This window comes from Chiloscyllium punctatum, chromosome 14, assembly GCF_047496795.1.
Source record: "Chiloscyllium punctatum isolate Juve2018m chromosome 14, sChiPun1.3, whole genome shotgun sequence".
NCBI lineage: Eukaryota > Metazoa > Chordata > Chondrichthyes > Orectolobiformes > Hemiscylliidae > Chiloscyllium > Chiloscyllium punctatum.
Genome location: NC_092752.1, coordinates 32,727,349 through 32,749,733, shown reverse-complemented (window position 1 = coordinate 32,749,733; position 22,385 = coordinate 32,727,349). Strand labels below are relative to the sequence as shown.

Sequence of the window (22,385 nt, the reverse complement as noted above, 5' to 3'; positions counted from 1 at the left end):
CCTGGACTGCCTGATTCTACCTCCTTCCTAAGATTCACAAACCTGACTGCCCCGGTCAACCCATTGTCTCAGCCTGCACCTGTTCCACTAAACTCATCTCTTCCTACCTTGACACTGTCCTGTCGAGGTACCGCATGGGACCCAGCTATGTTTGCCTGTTGCCAGATATATGAAAAAGTCCAGCTTCCGCAGTTACGTCGGCATGACCCTCCACCTGTTCCTCCACTATATCAATGACTATCAGCTCTGCCTCGTGCTTCCATCAGGAGGGTGAATAGTTCAACAACTCGACCAACACCTTCCACCCCAACCTCAAATTCAACTGGACTATCACAGCAACCTCACTCACCTTCCTGGACCTCTCCATCACCGTCTCGGAGACCGACTAACCACAAACATGTACTACAAGCCTACCGACCCCCACAGATACATAGACTACACCTCCTCCCACCCTACCTCCTGTAAAAACGCCATCACTTGTTCCCAATTCCTCCACCTCTGCCGAATCTGTTCCCAGGATGATTCCACCTCAGAAAGTCCCAGATGGCCTCCTTCTTCCACGATCGCAACTTCAACTACCTTGTTCCCAAGATTCACAAACCTGACCGCCCCGGTCGACCCATTGTCTCAGCCTGTACCTGTCTCACCGAACTCATCTCTTCTTACCTTGACATCGTCCTCTCCTACTTAGTCCAGGAACTCCCCACCTACATTCGAGATACCACCTGTGCCCTTCACCTCCACCAAGATTTTTGTTTCCCTGCACAATGCCTTCAACTTGACGATACCCTCCAGCACATCTCCTCCACTTCACGCACCACCCTTGAACGCCACCCCTCCCAATGCAACAAGGACAGAACCCCCCCCCCCCGGCCCTCACCTTCCATCCCACCAACCTCTGCATACAACACCTCATCCTCTGCCACTTCGCCACCTCCAAAAGGACCCCTCCCACCAAAGATATATTTCACTCCCCACCCCTATTAGGTTCCGAAAAGACCATTCCTTCCACGACTGCCTCATCAGGTCCACTCCCCCCCACCAGCCCACACCCCACTCCTGGCATCTTTCCCTGTCATTGCAGGAAATGGAAAACCTGCGCTGACACCATTCCCCTCACCTCTGTCCAAGGGCCCAAGAGATCCTTCCACATCCATCAGAAATGTACCTGTACCTCTACCGATGTCATCTACTACATCCATTGCACTTGGTGTGGTCACCTCCATATCAGGGAAACAGGACGCCTTCTTGCGGATCATTTCAGCGAACATCTCTGAGACACCCGCACCCACCAACATTACCGTTCTGTGGCTGAACACTTCAACTCCCCCTCTCACTCAATCAAGGACATGTAATTCCTGGGCCTCCACCATTGCCGAACTGCTACCACCCAAAGCCTGGAGGAGGAACACCTCATTTTCTACCTTGGGACCCTGCAACCACACAGGATAAATATGGATTTCAACAGCTTCCTCAATTCCCTCCCCCTATATTATCCCTATCCCAGTCCCAAGCCTCCAACTCAGCACTGCCCTCCGGACCCATCCATCACTGCCTCCTCTAACCTATCACCTTCTCCGTCACCTTCATCCACCTATCGCTTTCCCAGCTACCTCCTTCCAGCCCCACTCCCCTCCCATTTATCTCTCAGCCCCAACCCATAAGCCTCATTCCTGATGAAGGGCTTATGCCTGAAACATTGGTTCTCCTGCTCCTCGAATACTGCCTGCCCTGCTGTGCTTTTCCAGCACCACACTGTTTGTTTATCAGCCATGTCAGTAATTTGTCCTCAATTCTGTAGACTTCTACCTTTTGTTAACAGTCTTTTACATGGGACTTTATCACATCCCTTCTGGAAGTCCTTACAAATAACATCCATAGACATTCGCCAGTCCACTACATTAGTCACCTCTTCAAAAAATTCAGTAAAATTTGTTAGGCATGAATCCATGCTGGCTGTCCCTGATTAACTGAAAATTTTCAAGGTGTTGAGTTACCCCATCCTTGATTATAGATTCCAGCAATTAGCTCACCACAGATATTAGGCTAACTGGTTACGTTAGAGCCCAGGTGTCCTTGGAGAAGGAGCACACGGTGTCCACCAACACCCTAGAGTCATTCAGGGAGAGGTGGGCGCCGCAGAGAGTGGAGTGCATTATTTCCCCGTCCAACTCTATTTTGATTTAGCCCCTACCCTCCCCTTCACTGTTTTGATCACACAGCATTGCCCTTTGATGTGAAGGGCAGTGCTTGTCACTGGCCACTTGGGTGTTTTTCATATCTTCCTGGCGGTGGAAATTGAATAAAGATTCGTGCACCTTGTGCTTCTCACTGTGTCTCACACCTGCACACACGCACACCGTGGAAGAAAGAAAAAACAAACAGGAGTTTCACTAAAAAAAACAAACACGAGTTTCATCACACAGCACTCCCTTTGATGTGAAGAGAAAAAAAAAATTAGGCTAACTGGTTTCCTCTTTTGCCCTTCTTAAAAGGTGGAGTGACATGTAATTTCCCAATCCAGAAGGACAATTCCTATGTCTAGGGAACTCTGAAAGATTACTGTTAGTTTCTGATATGTACTCCCCTGCTTTTTTTAATACCTTTGGATGGAAGCCATCAGTCCTGAGGGTTTGTCACTCTTTAATTCTATTAATTTCCTCCCTACCGATAGTATGTCTTGTTAATTTTGATACCACTGGCGAGTTTCCTTTCAGAACCTTTTAGTATCTCTTATAAGCTGCTTGGTTATCCTTTGCTGGACTTGGAATCTTTCCAGTCAACTGCATTAGTGCTGTTTTTGTACTTTTATAAGTCCCTTCATTTACTTTTATGTTGTTCCTTTCTCTTCAATTTTCTGTGGCTGTTTTCTTTTTCCATGCAGCTGGTCAAACCACTCTGTTTTAAGCAAAAAAGAATTTATTGAAACAATATAGTTGAAACATGAACAAAAGTAAACAGAATTTAGAATAACAACTTATTTGAAAACCCAACCAACACCATATCGCAACTTAATGAATGTGCTGTTCCAATTGCCGCAACATCGCATAAACACACCCTTGACAAAAGCTTAATTCAAACATGGGCTCTCACAGGCTAGAGAGATTTCAGAGAAGAGTCAGGCAAGAAACATCTGGTGAACCATGGAACTTTGTTTCACTGTAGCTGCTTCTCTCGGTCGCTCGCAGGCTCTGACTGCCTGCTAATACCAAACCAAACTAGAAAAATCATGAATTGGGAGAACTGGCCATGCCCCTTTCATTATACAATTGTTTGAAACAAAACATAAAGGCATTCTCTGATTGTTGACTTAAGCGGTGACTGGTAGCCACTTTGGCACCACTGCCTTTCCAATCCGTCTTGAAAAAAGGATAAAATAACCTTGTTAATGGGGCAACAGCATCACACATACCTCATTCAAGTTGGCCTTACTTAAATCTAAAATAGTAGTGGCTGATTCATGCTTTTTGCTTTCAAATGCTACATTGAACTCAGTCACATTATGATCACTTTTTTTTTAGATTAGCTTAGCTACAGTGTGGAAACAGGCCTTTTGGCCCAACAAGTCCACACTGACCCTCAGAAGAGCAATCCACCCAGACCCATTTCCCTCTGACTAATACACTTAACACTATGGGCAATTTATCATGGCCAATTCACCTGGTCTGCACATCGGTGGACTGTGGGAGAAAACCGGAGCACCCGATGGAAACCCATGCAGACACGGAGAATGTACAAATTCCACACAGACAGTCACCCAAGATTGGAATCAAACCCAGGTCCCTGGCGCTGAGACAGCAGTGCTAACCACTGTGCAACACCATATTTCAACACAATTAAGTTAGTAATTAAATCTAACTAATTACTAAATCCAATATTGTCTCCTTGTTGCATCCAGGACATACTACTGTAGGAAGCTAATCTTCTCTGTATCATTCCAATTTTAACATGTGCTGCTGAAGTAGGTAATATCCTGGACACATTCCAGAAATTTCCTACATTGCTGATAGGTTGGGAGAGGGAGTCAAGCACCTAATGTTAAAGTTAATATCTTTGATTTAATATAACCCTGACATGCACACCTAATTTCTACATTAATACAATCTAGTATTTCAGAGCTGCTACCAGGGAGTCTGTACACAACACCTAATACAGTTTTAGATCTGTTACTGTTCATCAGTTCTATCCATCTCATCTCTACTGAATGCTTTCCCTTCATTCTATCCTCCTTCACCATTCAAGTCATTTTGTTTCTAATCAGTAAGGGTATTCCATTTGCTCTGCCATTTTCTCTGTCTGTCCTGTAAACCTTATGATCTGGTATATTTAGTTCCTAATCCTGACCATCCTGCAGCTATGTCTCAGCAGTGGCTACTATATCCTCATTTCCAATCTGAATTTGTGCTCTGCAGTTCCATTAGTTTATTCCTTAATCTCTGAGCATTCGTAAATAGAGCTCTTACCTGGGTCATACACTGTCCCTCAGTACTGATGCTTTAGTCATCTTTATTATTTCTCTCTTCTTGTTTAATCAATAATTTTCTCACAGTTTTGCCATCGTCTGCTGCATCTGAAGTAGGATTCCTATTTTCTTCTTTCATTCACTCGTGGGACATCAGCTTACTGGCTGACCAGTGTTTATTGTCCATCCCTGGTTGTCCTGTTTCTTTACTCTCTGTAAAGTTATTTGATTTTGAAACTTTATTGCCTTTCCCCTTCCCCTCCCCCCAATTTTCTAGTTTAAAGTACTTGTGGCCACGCTATTTAGCCTTTCCCCAAGGACACTGGCCCCAGATTGGTTCAAGTGGAGCCTGCCCCAGTGGAAATAATTTCTTCCTGTTGCAATAACAGTGCCACTGCTGCACAAAACTGAACCGTTCTTTCTCACATCACTCCTTTAGCCATGCATTTACTTCCCTAAATTTATTATTTCTATGCTAATTTACATATGGCTTGGGTAGTAATCTAGAGATTATAAGCTTTGAGGTCCTTTTCTTTCATTTTGTTCCTCATTCTTGATATTCCCCAACAGGACTTCTTGCCTAATCTTGCCTATGTTGTTGGTCCCATATGTACACTCCTTCCAGGAACCTCCCCCTACACCCCAGGGTCCTGAAGGAGATAGCTAAGGCGATAGTAGAGGCATTGGTGGTGATCTTTCAGGAATCACTAAAGTCAGGGAAGGCCCCAGAGGACTGGAAAATGGCTAACACAATAAGTGCTGAACACAAAAGACAGGAGATTATAGGTCAGTTAGTCTGACCTCAGTCGTTGATAAGATTTTATTAAGGATGAGATTGTCAAATACTTGGAAGTGCATGCTAAAATAAGGCTGAGCTAGCACACCTTCATCAAGGGGTGGTCATGCTTGACAAATCTGGTAGATTTCTTTGAGGGGGTAATGAACAAGTTAGACAAAGGGGAGCCAATAGACACAATCAATTTTGATTTCCAGAAGGCCTTTAACACAGGAGGTTGCTGAATAAGATAAGAGCCCATGATGTTGAGGTCAGGATACTGGCATGGATAGATGATTGGCTGACTGGCAGAAGCAGAGGGTGAGGATAAAGGGGTCTACTTCAGAATGGCAGCCGATGACTGTCAGAATTCTGCAGGGGTCATTGTTGAGATAACAACTATTCACATCTTACATTAATAGTGTGGATAATGAAGTGAGGGTGTTGTTGCTAGGTTTGTAGAAGACACAAAGATAAGTGGAGGGATAGGTAGTGATGAGGTGGTGGGGAGTCTGCAGAGGACTTGGACCAGATAGGGGAATGGACAAAGAAGTGGCATTTGGAAGTCATTGTGGGAAAGTGTGAGGTTATGCAGTTTGGTAGGAAGCATAGCATGATAGATTATTTTCTGAATGGGAAAGGAGCAATTGAGGACTGTAGTTGTATACTTAATGAAGTTTAGAAGGATGATGGAGAAATCTCATTGAAATTCCCCTGTCTGGTCCTGTTAGAATTTTATGAATTTCTGTGAGATCTTTGCTCATTCTTCTGAACTCTCATAACTATAGTTCTAAAAGTTCAGTCTCTCTTAATATGTCACTCCTCCCATCCCAGTAACCATTATTGCACTCCCTTCATAGCCAGAATGTCCTTCCTTAGATAAGGAGAGTTAATCCACATACAATATTCCAGGTATGGTCTTACCAAGATATTGTAAAATCTTAGCAAAACAACTCTGCTCCTGTAACAAAGGGGGGTGTGATATTTATACATTAGTTTTGATCTAGCATGGCTTCAGCCTACTTTGTTTAATTTAAACTTTGCCTTCCCTTTTTCTTTCTTGACCATGTCTTGTTTCCCAACATTACCATTATCTTGCCATTTGACCATGATATTTTGCCACTCATGGTGGCACTTTCTCAATATCCATTATTCACTGACTATTAAGGAGCTCAGGGAAGTCTTATTAACCTTATTAGGTAGCCAAATCTAGTGATCAAATTTGAACCAATATTGAGAAATTAAAAGAAAAACTTGTATCTGTATCATGCTTTTCAGCTTACAGCCATGCAAAGGTGAGTACTGCCAGAGGTATGCATGAATGCTATTTGTTGCTATGAAGCTGCTGAATGAGTGGGTATTCTCAGTGGTCTTGGAGCAAATATGACATTTGAAGCAAAATTTTATCAAGATATCACTATTTTAAATTTATCTATATATTTTACATTTCTGCATTGGTGGCAATCCAGGGGATCTAGATGTAGGTGTGCTCGCTGAGCTGGAAGGTTCATTTTCAGACGTTTTGTCACCATACTAGGTAATATCTTCAGTGAGCCTCCAGACTGAAGATGTTACCTAGTATGGTGACAAAACATTTGAAAATGAACCTTCCAGCTCAGCGAACACACCTATATCCAGAACCTCAACCTGAGCTACAAATCTTCTCAAAACTCGCTAGCAATTGTGGGTGGCATGGTGGCACAGTGGTTAGCACTCCTGCCTCACAGCGCCAGAGACCTGGGTTCAATTCTCGCCTCGGGTGACTGTGTGTGGAGTTTGCACATTCTTCACGTGTCTGCGTGGGTTTCCTCCGGGTGCTCCGGTTTCCTCCCACAATCCAAAAATGTGCAGGTTAGGTGAATTGGCCATGCTAAATTGCACATAGTGTTAGGTGAAGGGGTAAATGTAGGAGAATGGGTCTGGGTGGGTTATGCTTCAGTGGGTCAGTGTGGACTTGTTGGGCTGAAGGGCCTGTTTCCACACTGCAAGTAATCTAATTAATCCAGGGGAGTTTTGTTTTCTTGCCCATCCAGTTATCATTCTGACTTCACAGAAAACCATTCACTCTCAGTAAAACAAATATTGCATGCTAAAATGTTTTCCCTTCTTCTACAGGGTGTGCTACCAGACCAAAAGAATACTCCAGTCTATGTGTCATTTCTCATTGCCCAAGCTGTGACCTCATTTTCTGGGGTATTGTCTTACCCTTTTGATACTGTAAGAAGACGAATGATGATGCAGGTTTGTACAGGAATTTGAAGTTTATTCTTGAATGAATTTTGAGTAGGAGTATCCTCCAGAATGCTAGCTCTAAGTTGTGCAGACTATGAACTCTATCTTCTCTTGGTTTGAATTGATAAATCTGCAACTGAAGGTTGTAAAGATTTGGTTTTCTGAGAAATATTGTGTTTTTGGACAAAATTAGTTCATTCAACTGTATTCCAATATAGTCGAGAGTGTGATGCTGGAAAAACACCGCAGGTCCGAAGATATCTGAGGAGCAGGAAAATTTGTGTTCCAATCAGGAATAAGGCTTTTGGGCTGGAAGGGCTGAGAGATAAATGGGAAGGAGGTGGAGTTGGGGGGTAGGTAGCTGAGAATGCAACAGGTACGTGAAGGTGAGGGTGCAGGTGATAGATCAGACAAGGGGGTTGGAGCAGATAGATGGGAAAGGTGATGGACAAATCAGGATGCCGATGCCGAGTTGTAGACTTGGGACTGGGATAAGGTGGGGGGAAGGGGGAATGAGGAAACTGTTAAAATCCAAAGTTATCCCATGTAGTTGTAGGATCCCAAGGTGGAATATGCGGCGTTCTTCATCCAGGCATCAGGTGGTAATTGATTGGCAATGAAGGAGGTCCGGGACCTGTATGTCCTTGACTGAGTTGACAGAGGTGGAGTTGAAGTGTTCAGTCACAGAGCAGTGGGGTTGGTGCGAATGTCCCAGAGATGTTCTCTGAAATGATCCACAAGTAGGTCTCCCCAATGTAGAGCAGACCACATTAGGTGCAACGGATACAGTAGATGACATTAGGGAGGTACAGGTGAATTTCTGTTGGATGTGAAAGGATCCTTTGGGGCCTTAGATGGAGGTGAGGAGAATGGTGTGGCCGCAGGTTTTGCACTTCCTGTGGTGTTAGGGGAAAGGTGCTGGGAGTCGGGTGTGGGTTGTTGGGCCAGCATGGACCTGACGAGGGAGTCGCTGAGGGATTGGTCTCTCCGGAATGCCGATGGGGTGAGAAGGCAAATATATCTGTGATGGTGGAGTCCGTTTGTAGGTGGCAGAAGTGGCAGAGGTTGATGCAATGTATGTGGAGGTTGGTGGGGTGGAAGGTGAGGACCAGGAAAGTTCAGTCCTTGTGCCCAGAAGAGTAGGCTCAAGGGCAGTGCTGCAGGAAGTGGCAGAGGTACGCTGGAGCGCACCGTTGACCATGTGGGAAGGGAAATTGCGACCTTGCAAGAAGGAGGCCATCTGGGATTTTCTAAGGTGGAATTGGTCATCCTGGGAACATGTATGGCGGAGGCGGAAGAATTGGAAATAAGGGATGGCGTTTTTACAGAAGGTAGGGTGGGAGGAGGTGTAGACTAGGTAGCTGTGGGAGTTGTTGGGCTTGTTGTAGATGTCTGTGGTTAGTCGGTCGCTGATGACCAAATAACCACAGACATCTCCTACAGGCCCAGCAGCAACCGGACAAGCCTGTGGCTGAACACTTTAACTCCCCCTCTCACTCCGTCAAGGACATGCAGGTCATGGGCCTCCTCCATCGCCAAACCATTAACACCCGAAGCCTGGAGGAGGAGGAGGAACACCTCATATTCCGCCTTAGTACCCTGCAACCACACAGGATAAATGTGGATTTCAACAGTTTGCACATTACCCCTCCCTCTACGTTATCCCAGTACCAAGCCTCCAACTCGGCGCCGCCCTCTTGACCTGTCCATCACCTTTCCCATCTATCCACTCCACCTCCCGGTCCGACCTATCACTTGCTACTCCACGTTCATCTACCTAACATTCTCAGCTACCTACCCTGCTCCACCATTTATCTCTCAGCTCTCCCAGCTTACAAGCTTCATTCCTGATGAAGGGCTTATTGCCGGAAACACAATCCTCCTGCTCCTCGGATGCTGCCTGACCTGTTTTTTTCCAACACCGCGCTCTCGACTCTGATCTCTCGCATCTGCAGTCCTCACTTTCTCCCTGTATTCCAATATAATTTGGAGTCAGGCTTTTGTTATACTACTATTCTTGGTATCCTTAACCAGAAACTAAAATGCAGTAATATATAGTTAACATAGAGATCTTTGCATTTGTTGGCTGTGAATGTTTTGGACATAAATGCCTGAACAGTAAGCTGTAAGCTAGATACCTTAGCGTGGATTCACTTCTTTCAGTCCATTGCATTATACATACGGATTTTAGTTTCAGACAATAGTAGTTACTTATAAGATATAACTGGAAGGTGATAATGGAAATATTTAAGGTACACGAGCATTATAAGTAATGTGGATTAAGAAATGATGAAGACCCAGCTTTAGAAAATTAGCCATAGGGAAGAACATACTGGCTGGAGAAGGCAACAACAAGAAAAATACCTTACTGTCCAGAATTATTGGAAGATTTCTTTCAACTCACATAATTGTTTAGTGGACAGCTGTCAAAATGGAGGTAGAGGTATTTCTCAATTTAGGGGTTTTCCCTCAGGCTTGGTGATAGTTTGGTCTTGTCCCAATTTGGTTTCATTAAGTCACTGGGTTTGTGGGCGGCACGGTGGCACAGTGGTTAGCACTGCTGCCTCACAGCGCCAGAGACCCGGGTTCATTTCCCGCCTCAGGCGACTGTGTGGAGTTTGCACGTTCTCCCCGTGTCTGCGTGGGTTTCCTCCCACAGTCCAAAGATGTGCAGGTCAGGTGAATTGGCCATGCTAAATTGCCTGTAGTGTTAGGTAAGGGGTAAATGTAGGGGAATGGGTGGGTTGCGCTTCGGTGGGGCGGTGTGGGCTTGTTGGGCCGAAAGGCCTGTTTCCACACTGTAAGTAATCTAATCTAATCTGAACAATTGACAGCCCCTAAGAGAAAATTCAGGTAAAGGAAGGCCATCTGATACTTCCAAAAAAAAATGACCAGGATTTTCACAAGTTGGCCGAACTGAGGAGCCACCCTATTCCCGTTTGTCAATTTTCACCAACACATGATAAGGCTAGGATAGCCAGCTTGCGTGCAGCATCCCTGCCTTCACTGACTCTGTTGTAAGAATGGATCATTCAAACTCTGCCTTTAACCCATCGTGAAGTCCTTTAAATTAGAGATGAAAATTTTCTGCTATTTAGTAGAATTCTGACTTTGGAAAATACAAATCTAGCATTTCACTTTTTAACCATCCCCACCTGGCCTACACAAGCCATGACTTGGCCTCTTTTTGTTGAACCCGCATCCATTATGACTTTTGAGATTGGGAAATGAAAAGGCCACAATAGCTGCTTCATCCATGTATAACCTGTAGAGGAATTTCATCCTGGATTCTCTATCTAGTATGTCCTCAGTAATGGCACTTAATGTCCCGGACTGATTTAAGAACTGTGTAAGTGCTGGCAGGAAACTTATAATAGGGCTAGGGTAGGGATCAGACCATGAGGTGCCAGATACGAAGAAATTGGGCAAGATTAACAGGGGCAATTAAGATGGTATGCAGGTAGTACAAGCTGTGTAGAGACGAGGCAAGTGAGGGCAGACGCTTGAGAAAAAATGCAGTGGAGACTGGGCAAGGGAAAGAGAGGTACAAAAGGAGGAGTGTCCAGGGAAGGAAGCCTACAGTTACAGGAAGGATGGGACATGTCTGGAGAAGGAGGCCATGTTATCTGGGGAAGGATTAGAAAGGTAAAAATGGTATCCACATGCTTGTGGTATAGAGACTGATTAGGCAGTGTGCATCACTTAAGAGTTTAGTCCAAAGGTGAAGTGGTCAGTGATGTTGGGAGATGGATCCGTAGAATCTCATTGAGGGTGCTGGGAAGTAAACAGTATAATCATAGTAAGAGGGTGGAACTGGATAAGGTGGTAGTAGCTGTATGGCAATCAACAGCTATTAGTTGGTCTCATGATTGGGGAGAGGGGTAGAAAGTCGGGGTGCACCTGCTTTAGAATGGGAAGGTTCTGTAGGGGATTAATTTAGGAACCCAAAAGGAGAGCAGGAATGACCATGTGTGTTACACAAAATCCTTGTTATCCATTGGTCCCAGAAACACAAGTCTCCTGCACATAATACAAAATATGGATAGTGTTATAATCAAAATCCCCAAACTACCTGAAAAGATCAGTGATCTGTCAAGACTCGTCAATTAGGAAAATAAAAATAGAGTCTGTGGCCAAGCTTGTAAGTATATAGGTTGGTGAATAGCAAATCCATGTATACCAAGGAATCATTGGACAATGGGGTCAGTAATAACAATGGAAGAATCAAGGGTAATGGGGAAAAGCATGACAAGATAATGTTAAGACAATAAGAAATAGGAACAGGTGTGAGCCATTTCACCCTTTGAGCCTGCTCTGTCATTCGGTAGGATCATGGCTGATCCAACATTCTTTGCATGCACTTAGCTGCATTTTCCCCATAACCATTAATTCCCTTGATGATCAAGAATTTATCTCTGCTTTAAATGTACTCAAGCAGCCCTCTCTGTTGTCAGTGGCAAGGATTTCCACAGGTTTAAATCTATCAATAAAGGAATGCTCCGATAACTAGGAGCCAGGAAAATTTGAAATCACTGGGGTAATTACTCACTTGCAAATAAGTGTGGAATCTCTAGCTTAAGGTTGCATAAATTCATTATCTACAATGTGGGGAAAATCTAGTGGATACATCTACTGTAATGAACACTGGGCTGAACCTTGCACTTTTTTGGCTAAGTGTCAGTTTTGTTGAGTTTATGAAAGTGTTTTTCTTCATCAAGCCTTAAGGGTTTTCTCACCGCAGCTTACTAAATTTATCTTAATAATTATTCCTGCCATTATGGTGTCCCTCCTGTCTGATTCTGGTCATTTTTACCATTCATAATGCCTAGAACAATTTACCTCTGCTGGGATATCCCAGAAATGGACCAGCATCCCTGGCATTGGCATTGTTCATGAGGACAACCACTGTTAGTCTAGAGCCGCTGTGCACAGTTCCTGAGATTTGCCCCAGATATGGTAGATAAGGGAAAATTGGCACCTCACTTTGTGGGCAGGAATCTGGAAGTCCTTGTGGACAGTACAGTGCACAGATGCCAATTTTCACAGAAGAGACGACAACACCTGGTCCAATGTTGACTCCCGGTCAGAGCAGTCTCAGCCATGTGGAGAAATGTTACAACAATATAGGAAAAAGATTATGTTAAGACCATAAGAAATAGTCTCTTCACCATTAACTAGCATAAATGCTGTCTTTTCTGTGATATCTCACTTTCTTTCTGCTCTCATACTCGTTTCCAACCAAGACTCGTACTGTTATTACTCTCAGTACTATAGGCAACACTCGCAGTCACTAACCAATCCCTGATACCGTGAACCCTGAATGTGTTCTGCACTACCTACTCACTTGCTCGGGACATCTCACCACCTGTACCCAAAGTAACAGTTACATCATCTACTTTCATTAACACCTGACCTTCCCTCGTTCCAGGAGGAAAATAGTGCACAGTAGGGCAGAAAGAAGTGGAGGGAAGCTGAGCATTCAACTCCTCATCCCCTGAGGATCCTGACTGTCAACAGCCCTGAGTTGCAAGGCGGCAGTGTCCAAGCCCCAGGGTCTGAGCTGAATGATCTCTTTGACATACTGTGTTGGGACCCTTGACCGAAGGCTATCTCCCTTGACTTGGGTATGGACTGCTGAAAACAAGTTTCCTGGCTTTGGATATACTAAATGGCAAGGCAGAACAGCAGTATTGTGATCCCTGTATCTTTGGTTGAGGAGTAAGATGCCAAAAGGCTAGGCATGGCAAGGATGCTTTGAACATCCAGATAGGCTTAAAGAATGACTGAGCACTAAGAGAGAGGTGTAGCATGTAGAGAGATGTAGCTCTGACTTCTATGTTGAGAATTCTAGGCATCTCGTTTACTTGCAGTGAATGGTAGAATAGAAAGCTTCATATCAATGAGGTGAGATGTTCAGTTAATAAGGTCATTAAGAAAAATTCATAGGTCAGGAATTCTGCCCTTCTGACTAAAGAATGGTGTATATTGGAAAGAGTTTGGAAAAGTGAGTAATTCTTTTATTATATGGCCAATTGATGTTCCCTTGTCTATCAAAGCATTCTCTACGTGTATGTAGTTCTTAGCTTCATTGGCTGTTGTATTTAGGCGATTCTTCATGCTCCAGGGAAATATGGCAGACCATCAATTTAGTAGTCAAGAGTTTCTAAAGGCTAGACAGTCGTCTCTGCAGCATAGATGGGAGTTATACATGGAGACCCTGCAGAGTCCTTGACATAATTAATTATACAGGAAATTGAAGATGCCACTGGGCAATTCATCTACACCTGGACTCCCTGAAAGTATCTATTTAAATCAGAGAATTCAAATTCTTTGAAGAAAAGTAGAGAATCTTATGTGGTAAAGACCTTAAGACATAGGAGCAGAATTAGTCCATTCAACCTATCAAGTCTGCTTTTCCATTTAATCATGGCTGAGACATTTCTCAATCCATTCTCCTGCCTTCTCCCCTTAATCCTTGATCCCCTAAATAACCTAGAAGAAAAATGTTTTGCCATCAGAAATGAATGAACAATAATCTCCCTTTGTTGGCAATTCACCACACCCTAGCTTGAATCTTACTACAAAACCTGGAACTTAGTGAAAAGCTGCATTGAATTGTTCCTGAACTTGAGGTAAACCTACCTGACTTCTCACTCAAATTTCTTACCATAGCCCATGTCATTCAGGCCTTTATAATATTCAGCCCTAAGTCAGTTGGTAAATTTAAATTTGAGGTTGACATCAGAGATGCAGTAAAAAAAGATTGTAACCATGTTCTCTCTAAATTTCTTACCAATTACATAAGCTCTGTGTATCAGCGACTGTATGCAGAACATTGAAGCATCAGTGTGCATGCATAGCTGCGCATTTTAGAGAAAATGTTAGTGGTAGCTATCTGGTTAAAATCTTCCAGCTTTTTGCACATTCAATGGAAATGTGTTAGCTGTAACATCACCACTGTGTGGAATGTGTGTTATTGCTCCAGCTTTTCGATTTGCATTAATGTGTGCGTCAGTTATGTAGTAAAAATAACTTGTTCCTGTTGTCTTGTGCCACTTTAAAACTCTGGTGTATTGATGCTTTCTTTGTGTGTTGCAGCTTTAACTTTAACAGAGGGTTGGTAATTATTGACAGTATTGCTCAATTCTTCTAATTCTGCTTCTGTCTGAATCCAAATACTGCTTGTATCAACAAATACAGAAAATGTTTTTGCTACATGACTAGTGTCTAATAAATAAGATTGTAAATTAAAAAAGGAGCCCCTGGAAACCATGACCTAGCTCCCAAAAATCAAAAAGTAGCCCCAAGAAACTCTTAAGTCAGACATTGAGAAACACATCTTATGCCCAGATATGGTTACTGTTTGACCTTTTCCTCCTATTAAATATAGTTACTTAATTGGCCTGTAACTTCAACCAATGATTTGGAAATTACAACATACTAATTGAAGAAAGCACTTTTCTTACTCTCATCCACAATTTAATATGTTCAGAATGCTTTCTAAACCACATAAATGTGTAACCTGTCTTTTTTTCTGTAAAATTTAATGTAAATTTTATCTTAACAAAGCTTTTGAAATCCGTCCTTCTATTTCTAAAAAGTTTTTCAAGTAGAGAATTCTATGTGGTTAAGATATAGCAGCAAAATAGTCTTTTCAGCCCAACTCTACTTCACCATTTGATCATGGCTATGTTTCTCAACCCCATTCTCTTGCCTTCTGTCCTTGATCCCCTACCTAATCAAGATGGAAAATACCTTGCCATTAGAACTGATTGGACATTGCTGATCCAGTCTGGAAATGTAGATAACCTAAATTCATTTCAAAGCCACAGCTGTAAATGAAAATATTAAGTCTAAGTGAAGAACTATTGGAAGAGACTGAGGTACTGAGTAAAACTTCAATTGAAAATATTGAAAGACCTTTTGATGCATAAATTTAGGCATGTTATTATGAAATATGTATGTTCTTAAATTTGGTTCTTATGTGCAATTTAGAAATTACACTTACTGAGGAAAAAAATGGCATTTGTAAACATTCATCACATGGGAACTATAGAGGTTAGCTTGCACAAAAGATTATTTACCCTCAAATGTTAAGTAACAAATGTTGAAAGTCTCAATATACAAGTTTTGACATGGTAAGCAACACCACCTACTGGAAGTATTTTGTACACTATTTCAGTGATATTTGACCTATACATGAATATGTATAAGTAAATTATGATACTCGAGAAGTTACTGTGAATTTAAATTCTTTTTTGTTTCAAACCACAGAGCGGTGAAGCAATGAGACAATACAGTGGAACAATTGACTGTTTTGTGAAGATCTTTAAGAATGAAGGAATAGGTGCTTTCTTCAGAGGAGCTTTTTCTAATATCTTACGTGGCACTGGTGGTGCTTTAGTGCTTGTATTCTATGATGAAATTAAGGAATTGCTAATATTGCTGGAAGAGAAAATAATTTAAAAAGTTGACTTCTTCAGAATTCAGATGTATGAATTCAGTGTTGAGCATTCATTTGCCTGAATGGATTTTTCCTCAGGCAATGTACTTTTATAATTAGAAAAAACATTCAAAAATCATTACTTGCTCTTTGTTTTAATAAATAGGGTATAAATGTTTGACCCTTATATATGACCATTCGATTAAAGTTCCTAGTATTATTTGTCATAGTTAATGAGATATTATGTATCTGTTGCTTAATTGAGTCGTCAAGATGACAACACATTACAAAATCCTGACTCGTCATGACAATTCATAGGTCAGGCATTCTGCCCTTCTAACTAAAGAATGTTCTGTATTGAAAAAAATTTGGAAAAGTGAGTAATTCTTTTATTGTGTGTTCCAGTTGATGCTCCCTTGTCTATCAAAGCATTGTCTATTGTATGCAGTTCTTAGCTTTGATGACTGCTATATTTAGGAGATTCTTCAGATTCTAGTAGAACTTGCCGAAATATCCAGACCACCAGTTTAGTTGTCAAGAGTTTCTAAAGGTTAGACAGTCACCTCTGCAGCATAAATGGAACCCTGCAGAATTTCTAACATTGCTAATTGTACAGGAAATTAAAGATTTCCACTGGGCAATTCCCCTATTAGTGGAATCTTTCTAATCAGAGAATTCAGAGGGTTTATCTATATGTAAGGTGATAGTTACCCCATAAAAAATAGTCAGTTAAAAACTCTTGGCTAACTATTAAACTGATATCCCAACTTAACACACAAGCCCCAACTACATTTCTTCAGATTCTGACCCAACACTCTCCTCCCTCCCTCAGGTACAACATCCCCTCTCGACTCTGCAGAGACCCAGCAACCCATTCCCCCCCCCCCCCACTCAAGGATCTGGCACCCTTCTCACCCTGGAATAAAGTACCCCACCTCTGCCCAGCACTTGTCACCACCCCTCCTTCACTGGACTCCAACCACTGCCCCTGACCAGTCCTAAACATTCAGCTAATCACCTGGCACCACAACACACATAATATACCTTACATACTTACCCTTTCATGGGTGCAGTCAAACTGGCTATAAAGAATATAGTGATTACTGTTGTGATAAAAAGAGTTGTGTTTTATTTTCCACCAACTATCCCAAACTGAGAACACAGCTGGATTTAAGGTACACTTTATATTTCTGCAAGAACAATGTACAGAATCTCCTGTCAGCAATGTGAAGCTTTATCTTACTTAAAAAAAAGTAGGAGCAGAATGGCAACCTGATGAAGATTGCCACTCCTCAGGAAACCCAAACTGATAATATGAAATCCACACACAAATGGAAAGAGGTTTGGTTAACTGGTTTTATCATTACAGTGGATCAACATAAATTTAAATAGATTCAACAGTATTTAAAAGATACCAAAACAAATTTTGGTTTGAATACAAACAGCATTCATGCGACAAGTTAGCAGTTTGTTATCTTTTAAGCCGTTATTAGTTCTTCTGGCCACAAGTCCATATAGCAGGCAAAATGTTTCATTCCGAATCAAAACTACATGGTCCAAAATTGAACCATATAAATTGGGAAAATCCCAGATGAGATTTTTAATCTGTGTTTAATTAGCTGGTAACTGATTTTTTAACAAGTGGAACACTAAATTTAGCATCACCACTCCAAGATAAGGAAAAATGAAAAGGAGAATTATTTTGGGTTATTTGTATGGGTAATTACCTGCAGGATAAAACATAAGATTAGCATAAAAGGAGCCACTCAGCCTGTCACAACACAGCTCTCTAAAATACCAGTTCAATATTTTCTATTTCTCTCCCCTTTGTAATCTATTATGCAAATAATTATGCATGCCATCAGGTTGCTGATTGGATGTTCAAAATCTTAATGCAACATTCTTCAGTTGTATACACATGACCACATTAAATGAATGCATCCCCAGACAGCAGCAAAAACAATAAAGCAGCATAATATACAGTATATAATTATTAAAGTTTATGTATTATAGATCAGCATATAATACGTTATATGAAAATGAAATTCTGTGCTTTTAAATTACTTTGTAAAACTTGTATAATTTTATGTATTCAATAGTCTATTTCATCAACAAAGTTATTCTCGCTCATAGAAAACTGCAAAATTGAAGGTTGAAGGTCTTGAGGTGGCTGATGGAGCCAAGTTATTCCACAGTGCCAAGGAGATAGGGTTAGGCTCGGCTCAGCTCAGCACCAGAGGCATTGTTGCTAGATTCATGTTTGGAACTGGTGCTTCGAAACTCTGAAGCATTCAGGGTTGGGAGCCCTTAACCCAGCAAAACACAAAAGCAGGGCAGGGGTGGATGCCACTGGAACCCACAGTTTGAAGCACAGTGTTGGAGAGGGAGGAGGCCGTAACCCATTTTCTGTCTCTGTGACTTCGAATTTGGGAGCCATCTTCTTAATGACTGCAATAAAAATGAATTGCTAAGGTTCATTCAAGATAACCTCAAGTTACTGGGGTGAAATTTGAGGGAGTATGACACAGCTATCGTGCACATAAAATGTAATTCCACTCCCTAATCCATTCCAGCCCCCAGCTCAATGATATCAACAGCACAGTTCAACTTGCTGGATTAATGTTGCTTTGATCATTGCTGCTCACTTGGTCTGAACTAAAACAAGCAGAACAATACAATTGACCTTGCAATGGCCTGTTTTATTGCCCAAGATCACAGTCAGTTAAACAAAGATATTTTTTACTGAACTTTTTCACATTGCCATCTTATTTTGCTAATGCAAAACTAATTAATGCTTGGAAATGTTCCTGATTTACAGAATTGAATTTTTGAAAATAATTTAATGGTTGTAGCAATCAACTGTTCTCTTGTCCCTTAACAATATCAGTTCATAATTTTATGAATCATACAGCTGTTTATTTTAAAATTCATGTTCAATACATCAGTAAATATTTTGTTGAATGAATAAATGTAGAATTGGTATATTTAAAGAGATACATTAGTTATTGAAGATCATTCACTGTAAGGAGCAAGGGTGGTGTGGACCTCAGAAAAAAAGTTAGCAGTGAGCTGACAGAATAAATCTGCCCTGCAGCTATGACAAAATATATATATAATAAAAGCAAATTACTGCGGATGCTGGAATCTGAAACCAAAAAAGAGAAAATGCTGGAAAATCTCAGCAAGTCTCGCAGCATCTGTAAGGAGAGAAAATAGCTGACGTTTCGAGTCTAACTGACCCTTTGTCAAAGCTTAGCTGAGATTTTCCAGCATTTTCTCTTTTTTGGCTGCAGCTATAACATATTGCTACATTCTGCTGCTTAGTGATAGGAAGCCTTCTTCTCTGAGTCGGCCAAGATTGAACGCAGGCCTGCAGACCCCCGGCCCAGGTAAATTGGGCATTATGGAGGAAAACCTTTGCCACCTAGAGTCATACTGCTCAGAAACAGACCCTTCATCCAACCAGTACATGCTTACCATAATCCCAAACTAAATTAGTCTCACCTGCCTCTGCTTGGCCCATATCTTATTTTCATGAATTTACCTAAATGTCTTTTAAATGTTGTAATTGTACTCAAATTCACCACTTCCTTTGGAAATTCACTCCACACACAAGTCGCTATGTAAAAGAAAATTGCCTCGTCTTTTTTAAATCTTTCTCTTCTCACCTCAAAAAAAGTACTTCCTACTCTTGAAATTCCCCAACCTAGGGAAAAGACATTCACCTTCTATTCACCTTATCTATACCTCCCCTGATTTTATAAACCTCTAGAAGGTCATCCGTCAATCTCTTACAATCCAGTGAAAAATGGTTCCTGCCTATGCAGCCTTTCATTTTTAACTCAAACCCTCCATTCCTAGCAACAGCCTGGTAAATCTTTTCTGAACTCTCTTCAGCATAATAATATCCTCCCTAGTTGGTGAGAAGATTTGTAGCTCGGGTGCTCGTTGTTGTGATTCTGTTCGCCAAGCTGGGAATTTGTGTTGCAGACATTTCGTCCCTTGTCTAAGTGACATCCTCAGTGCTTGGGAGTCTCCCGTGAAGCACTTCTGTGACCTTTCCTCCAGCATTTGTGATGGTTTTAATCTGTCGCTTCCGGTTGCCAGTTCCAGCTGTCCACTGCAGTGGTCGCTATATTGGGTCCAGATCGATGTGCTTATTGATTGAATCTGTGGATGAGTGCCATGCCTCTATGAATTCCCTGGCTGTTCTCTTTTTGGCTTGTCCTATAATAGTAGTGTTGTCCCAGTCAAATTCATGTTGCTTGTCATCTGCGTGTGTGGCTACTAAGGATAGCTGGTTGTGGGGTTTTGTGGCTAGTTGGTGTTCATGGATGCAGATCGTTAGCTGTCTTCCTGTTTGTCCTATGTAGTGTTTTGTGCAGTCCTTGCATGGGACTTTGTACACTACATTAGTTTTGTTCATGCTGGGTATCGGGTCCTTTGTTCTGGTGAGTTGTCTGAGAGTGGCTGTTGGTTTGCTGTTATGAGTCCTAGTGGTCGCAGTAGTCTGGCTGTCAGATTCAATCAATAAGCACATCGATCCGGACCCAATATACCAGCCACTGCGATGGACAGCTGGAACTGACACCCGGAAGCGACAGATTCAAACCACTACAAATGCTGGAGGAAAGATCACAGAAGCGCTTCACAGGAGGCGCCTAAGCACGGAGGATGTCACCTAGACAAGGGACGAAACGTCTGCAACACAAATTCCCAGCTCGGCGAATAGAACCACAACATATTCCCCCTATGACAGGTGATCAAAACTAGACATTATTCAAGAAGAGACCTCACCAAGGTAATGTACAACCTCAATATTACGTACCAACTCCTATATTCAAAAGTCTGAGCATTGGTGGTAAGCATGTTAAAACACTTTCTTTAACCACCCTGTCTATATGTGAGACAAACTTCAAAGAATTAGCACCTGAACCTGTAGGTCTGTGTTTTACAACGCTACTCAAGGCCCTGCATATGTTTAAATTTACAAGTCCTGCCCTTGTTTGTTTTACCAAAATGCAATACCTCGCATTTATCCAAATTAAACTCCATCTGTCACTCCTCAGCCCATTGACCCAGTTGATCAACATCTCTTTGTAAACTTAAATAACCTTCTTTACTGTCAACTATACCACCAATTTTGGTGTCATCCACAGTTTATTAACTATGCCTTCTATAATCACATCTAAATCATTTTTAAAATTATCAAAAGTGAACCCAGCACCAATCCCTGTGAAACCTCGCTGGTAACAGATTTCCAGTCTGTAAAACAACCCCACACCCACCCCCACCAACACTCTTTCTCTTGCCATGAAGCCAATTTTGTACCCAATTGGCAATCTCATTCTGAATTCCCATGTGATCTAACTTTACTAATTAGTCTACCATGCAGAACCTTATAAAAGGCTTTACTAACATACAAGTAAACAATGTCTAATGCTCTGCCCTCATCAATTTTCTTGGTTACTTCCTCAAAAAACTCAAAAGTTTGTTAGACATGATTTCCCTCACACAAAACTGCTGGATATTCTGAATCATTCCTTGACTTTCCAAATTCATATCAATCCTCTCTTTCAGAATCACCTCCAATGGTTTACCCACCACCAAAGACAGGCCTACAGTTCCCAGGCTTCTCTTTACATCCCTTCTCACATTAGCCACTCTCCAGTCATCCAGCATCTCACCTGTAGTTGTAGATGATACAAGTATTTCAGTAAGGGGCCCCACAATTTCCTCCCTAACTTCCCACAACATCCTGGGATACACTAGATCAAATCTTGGACATTTTCCCACCTCTAACTTCTAAAACCTCCAGCACTTTCTCTTCTGTAGTGTGAACTGTTTTCAAAACGTCAAAATTTATTTCCAAGTTCCCTAGCCTCTTTCTTTCCCCACAGTAAAAACTGGCATGAAATGTGTGGGTTGGAGGGTCCCAAGGAGAAAGATGAGGCATTCTCCCTCCAGTTGATGAGTAGCTTTGATGTGGCGGTGGGGGAGGCCCAGGACTTGCATCTCCTTGGGGGAGTGGGAGAAGGAGTTGAAGTGGTTGGCCAGAGAGCAGTGAGGATGTTTGGTGCATCCCTCCAAGATGTTCCCTGAACAGCTGTGCTAGTTGTTAGTGTTCTGCCTCCCTTGCAGTTGCCACCAAACGCACCACTTCCACCCCTGTGACCACCAGCATTCATGTTACTTCCTCAGGTGATGTTACTTACAATGTCATCAATGATCACATGACCACCTCTACTCCAGAGACTGTCTCCATCCCCACTCCCAACTCTAGCACTACACCAGGCAACAGCCGCCGGGTATTCACCAACCCCCAGACCTCCCCCTTCACTGAGAATGAATGGTCAGTCTTCAGTAAAGGTCTTACCTTCATCCCACTTACACACCGGATATTGAACTTTTGCGATATTGAACTTTTCTTCCTCCACTTCCGTGCTTACTCTTTCAAATGCAACTCCCACCCA

At 42.1% G+C, this 22,385-nt stretch overlaps 1 protein-coding gene across 1 annotated transcript in view; it reads left to right on the top strand.

Annotated features, from left to right (window-relative positions):
- LOC140485473 (ADP/ATP translocase 4-like) overlaps nucleotides 1-15,938 on the top strand; it is a 47,052-nt gene extending 31,114 nt beyond the window's left edge. Inside the window, exons 5-6 of the mRNA XM_072583678.1 lie at nucleotides 7,353-7,478; nucleotides 15,744-15,938. Of these exons, the coding sequence (XP_072439779.1) occupies nucleotides 7,353-7,478; nucleotides 15,744-15,935 (318 nt within the window). The 3' untranslated portion in view covers nucleotides 15,936-15,938. The remainder of the gene's footprint in view (nucleotides 1-7,352; nucleotides 7,479-15,743) is intronic.
- The last annotated feature ends 6,447 nt before the right edge of the window (nucleotides 15,939-22,385 follow it).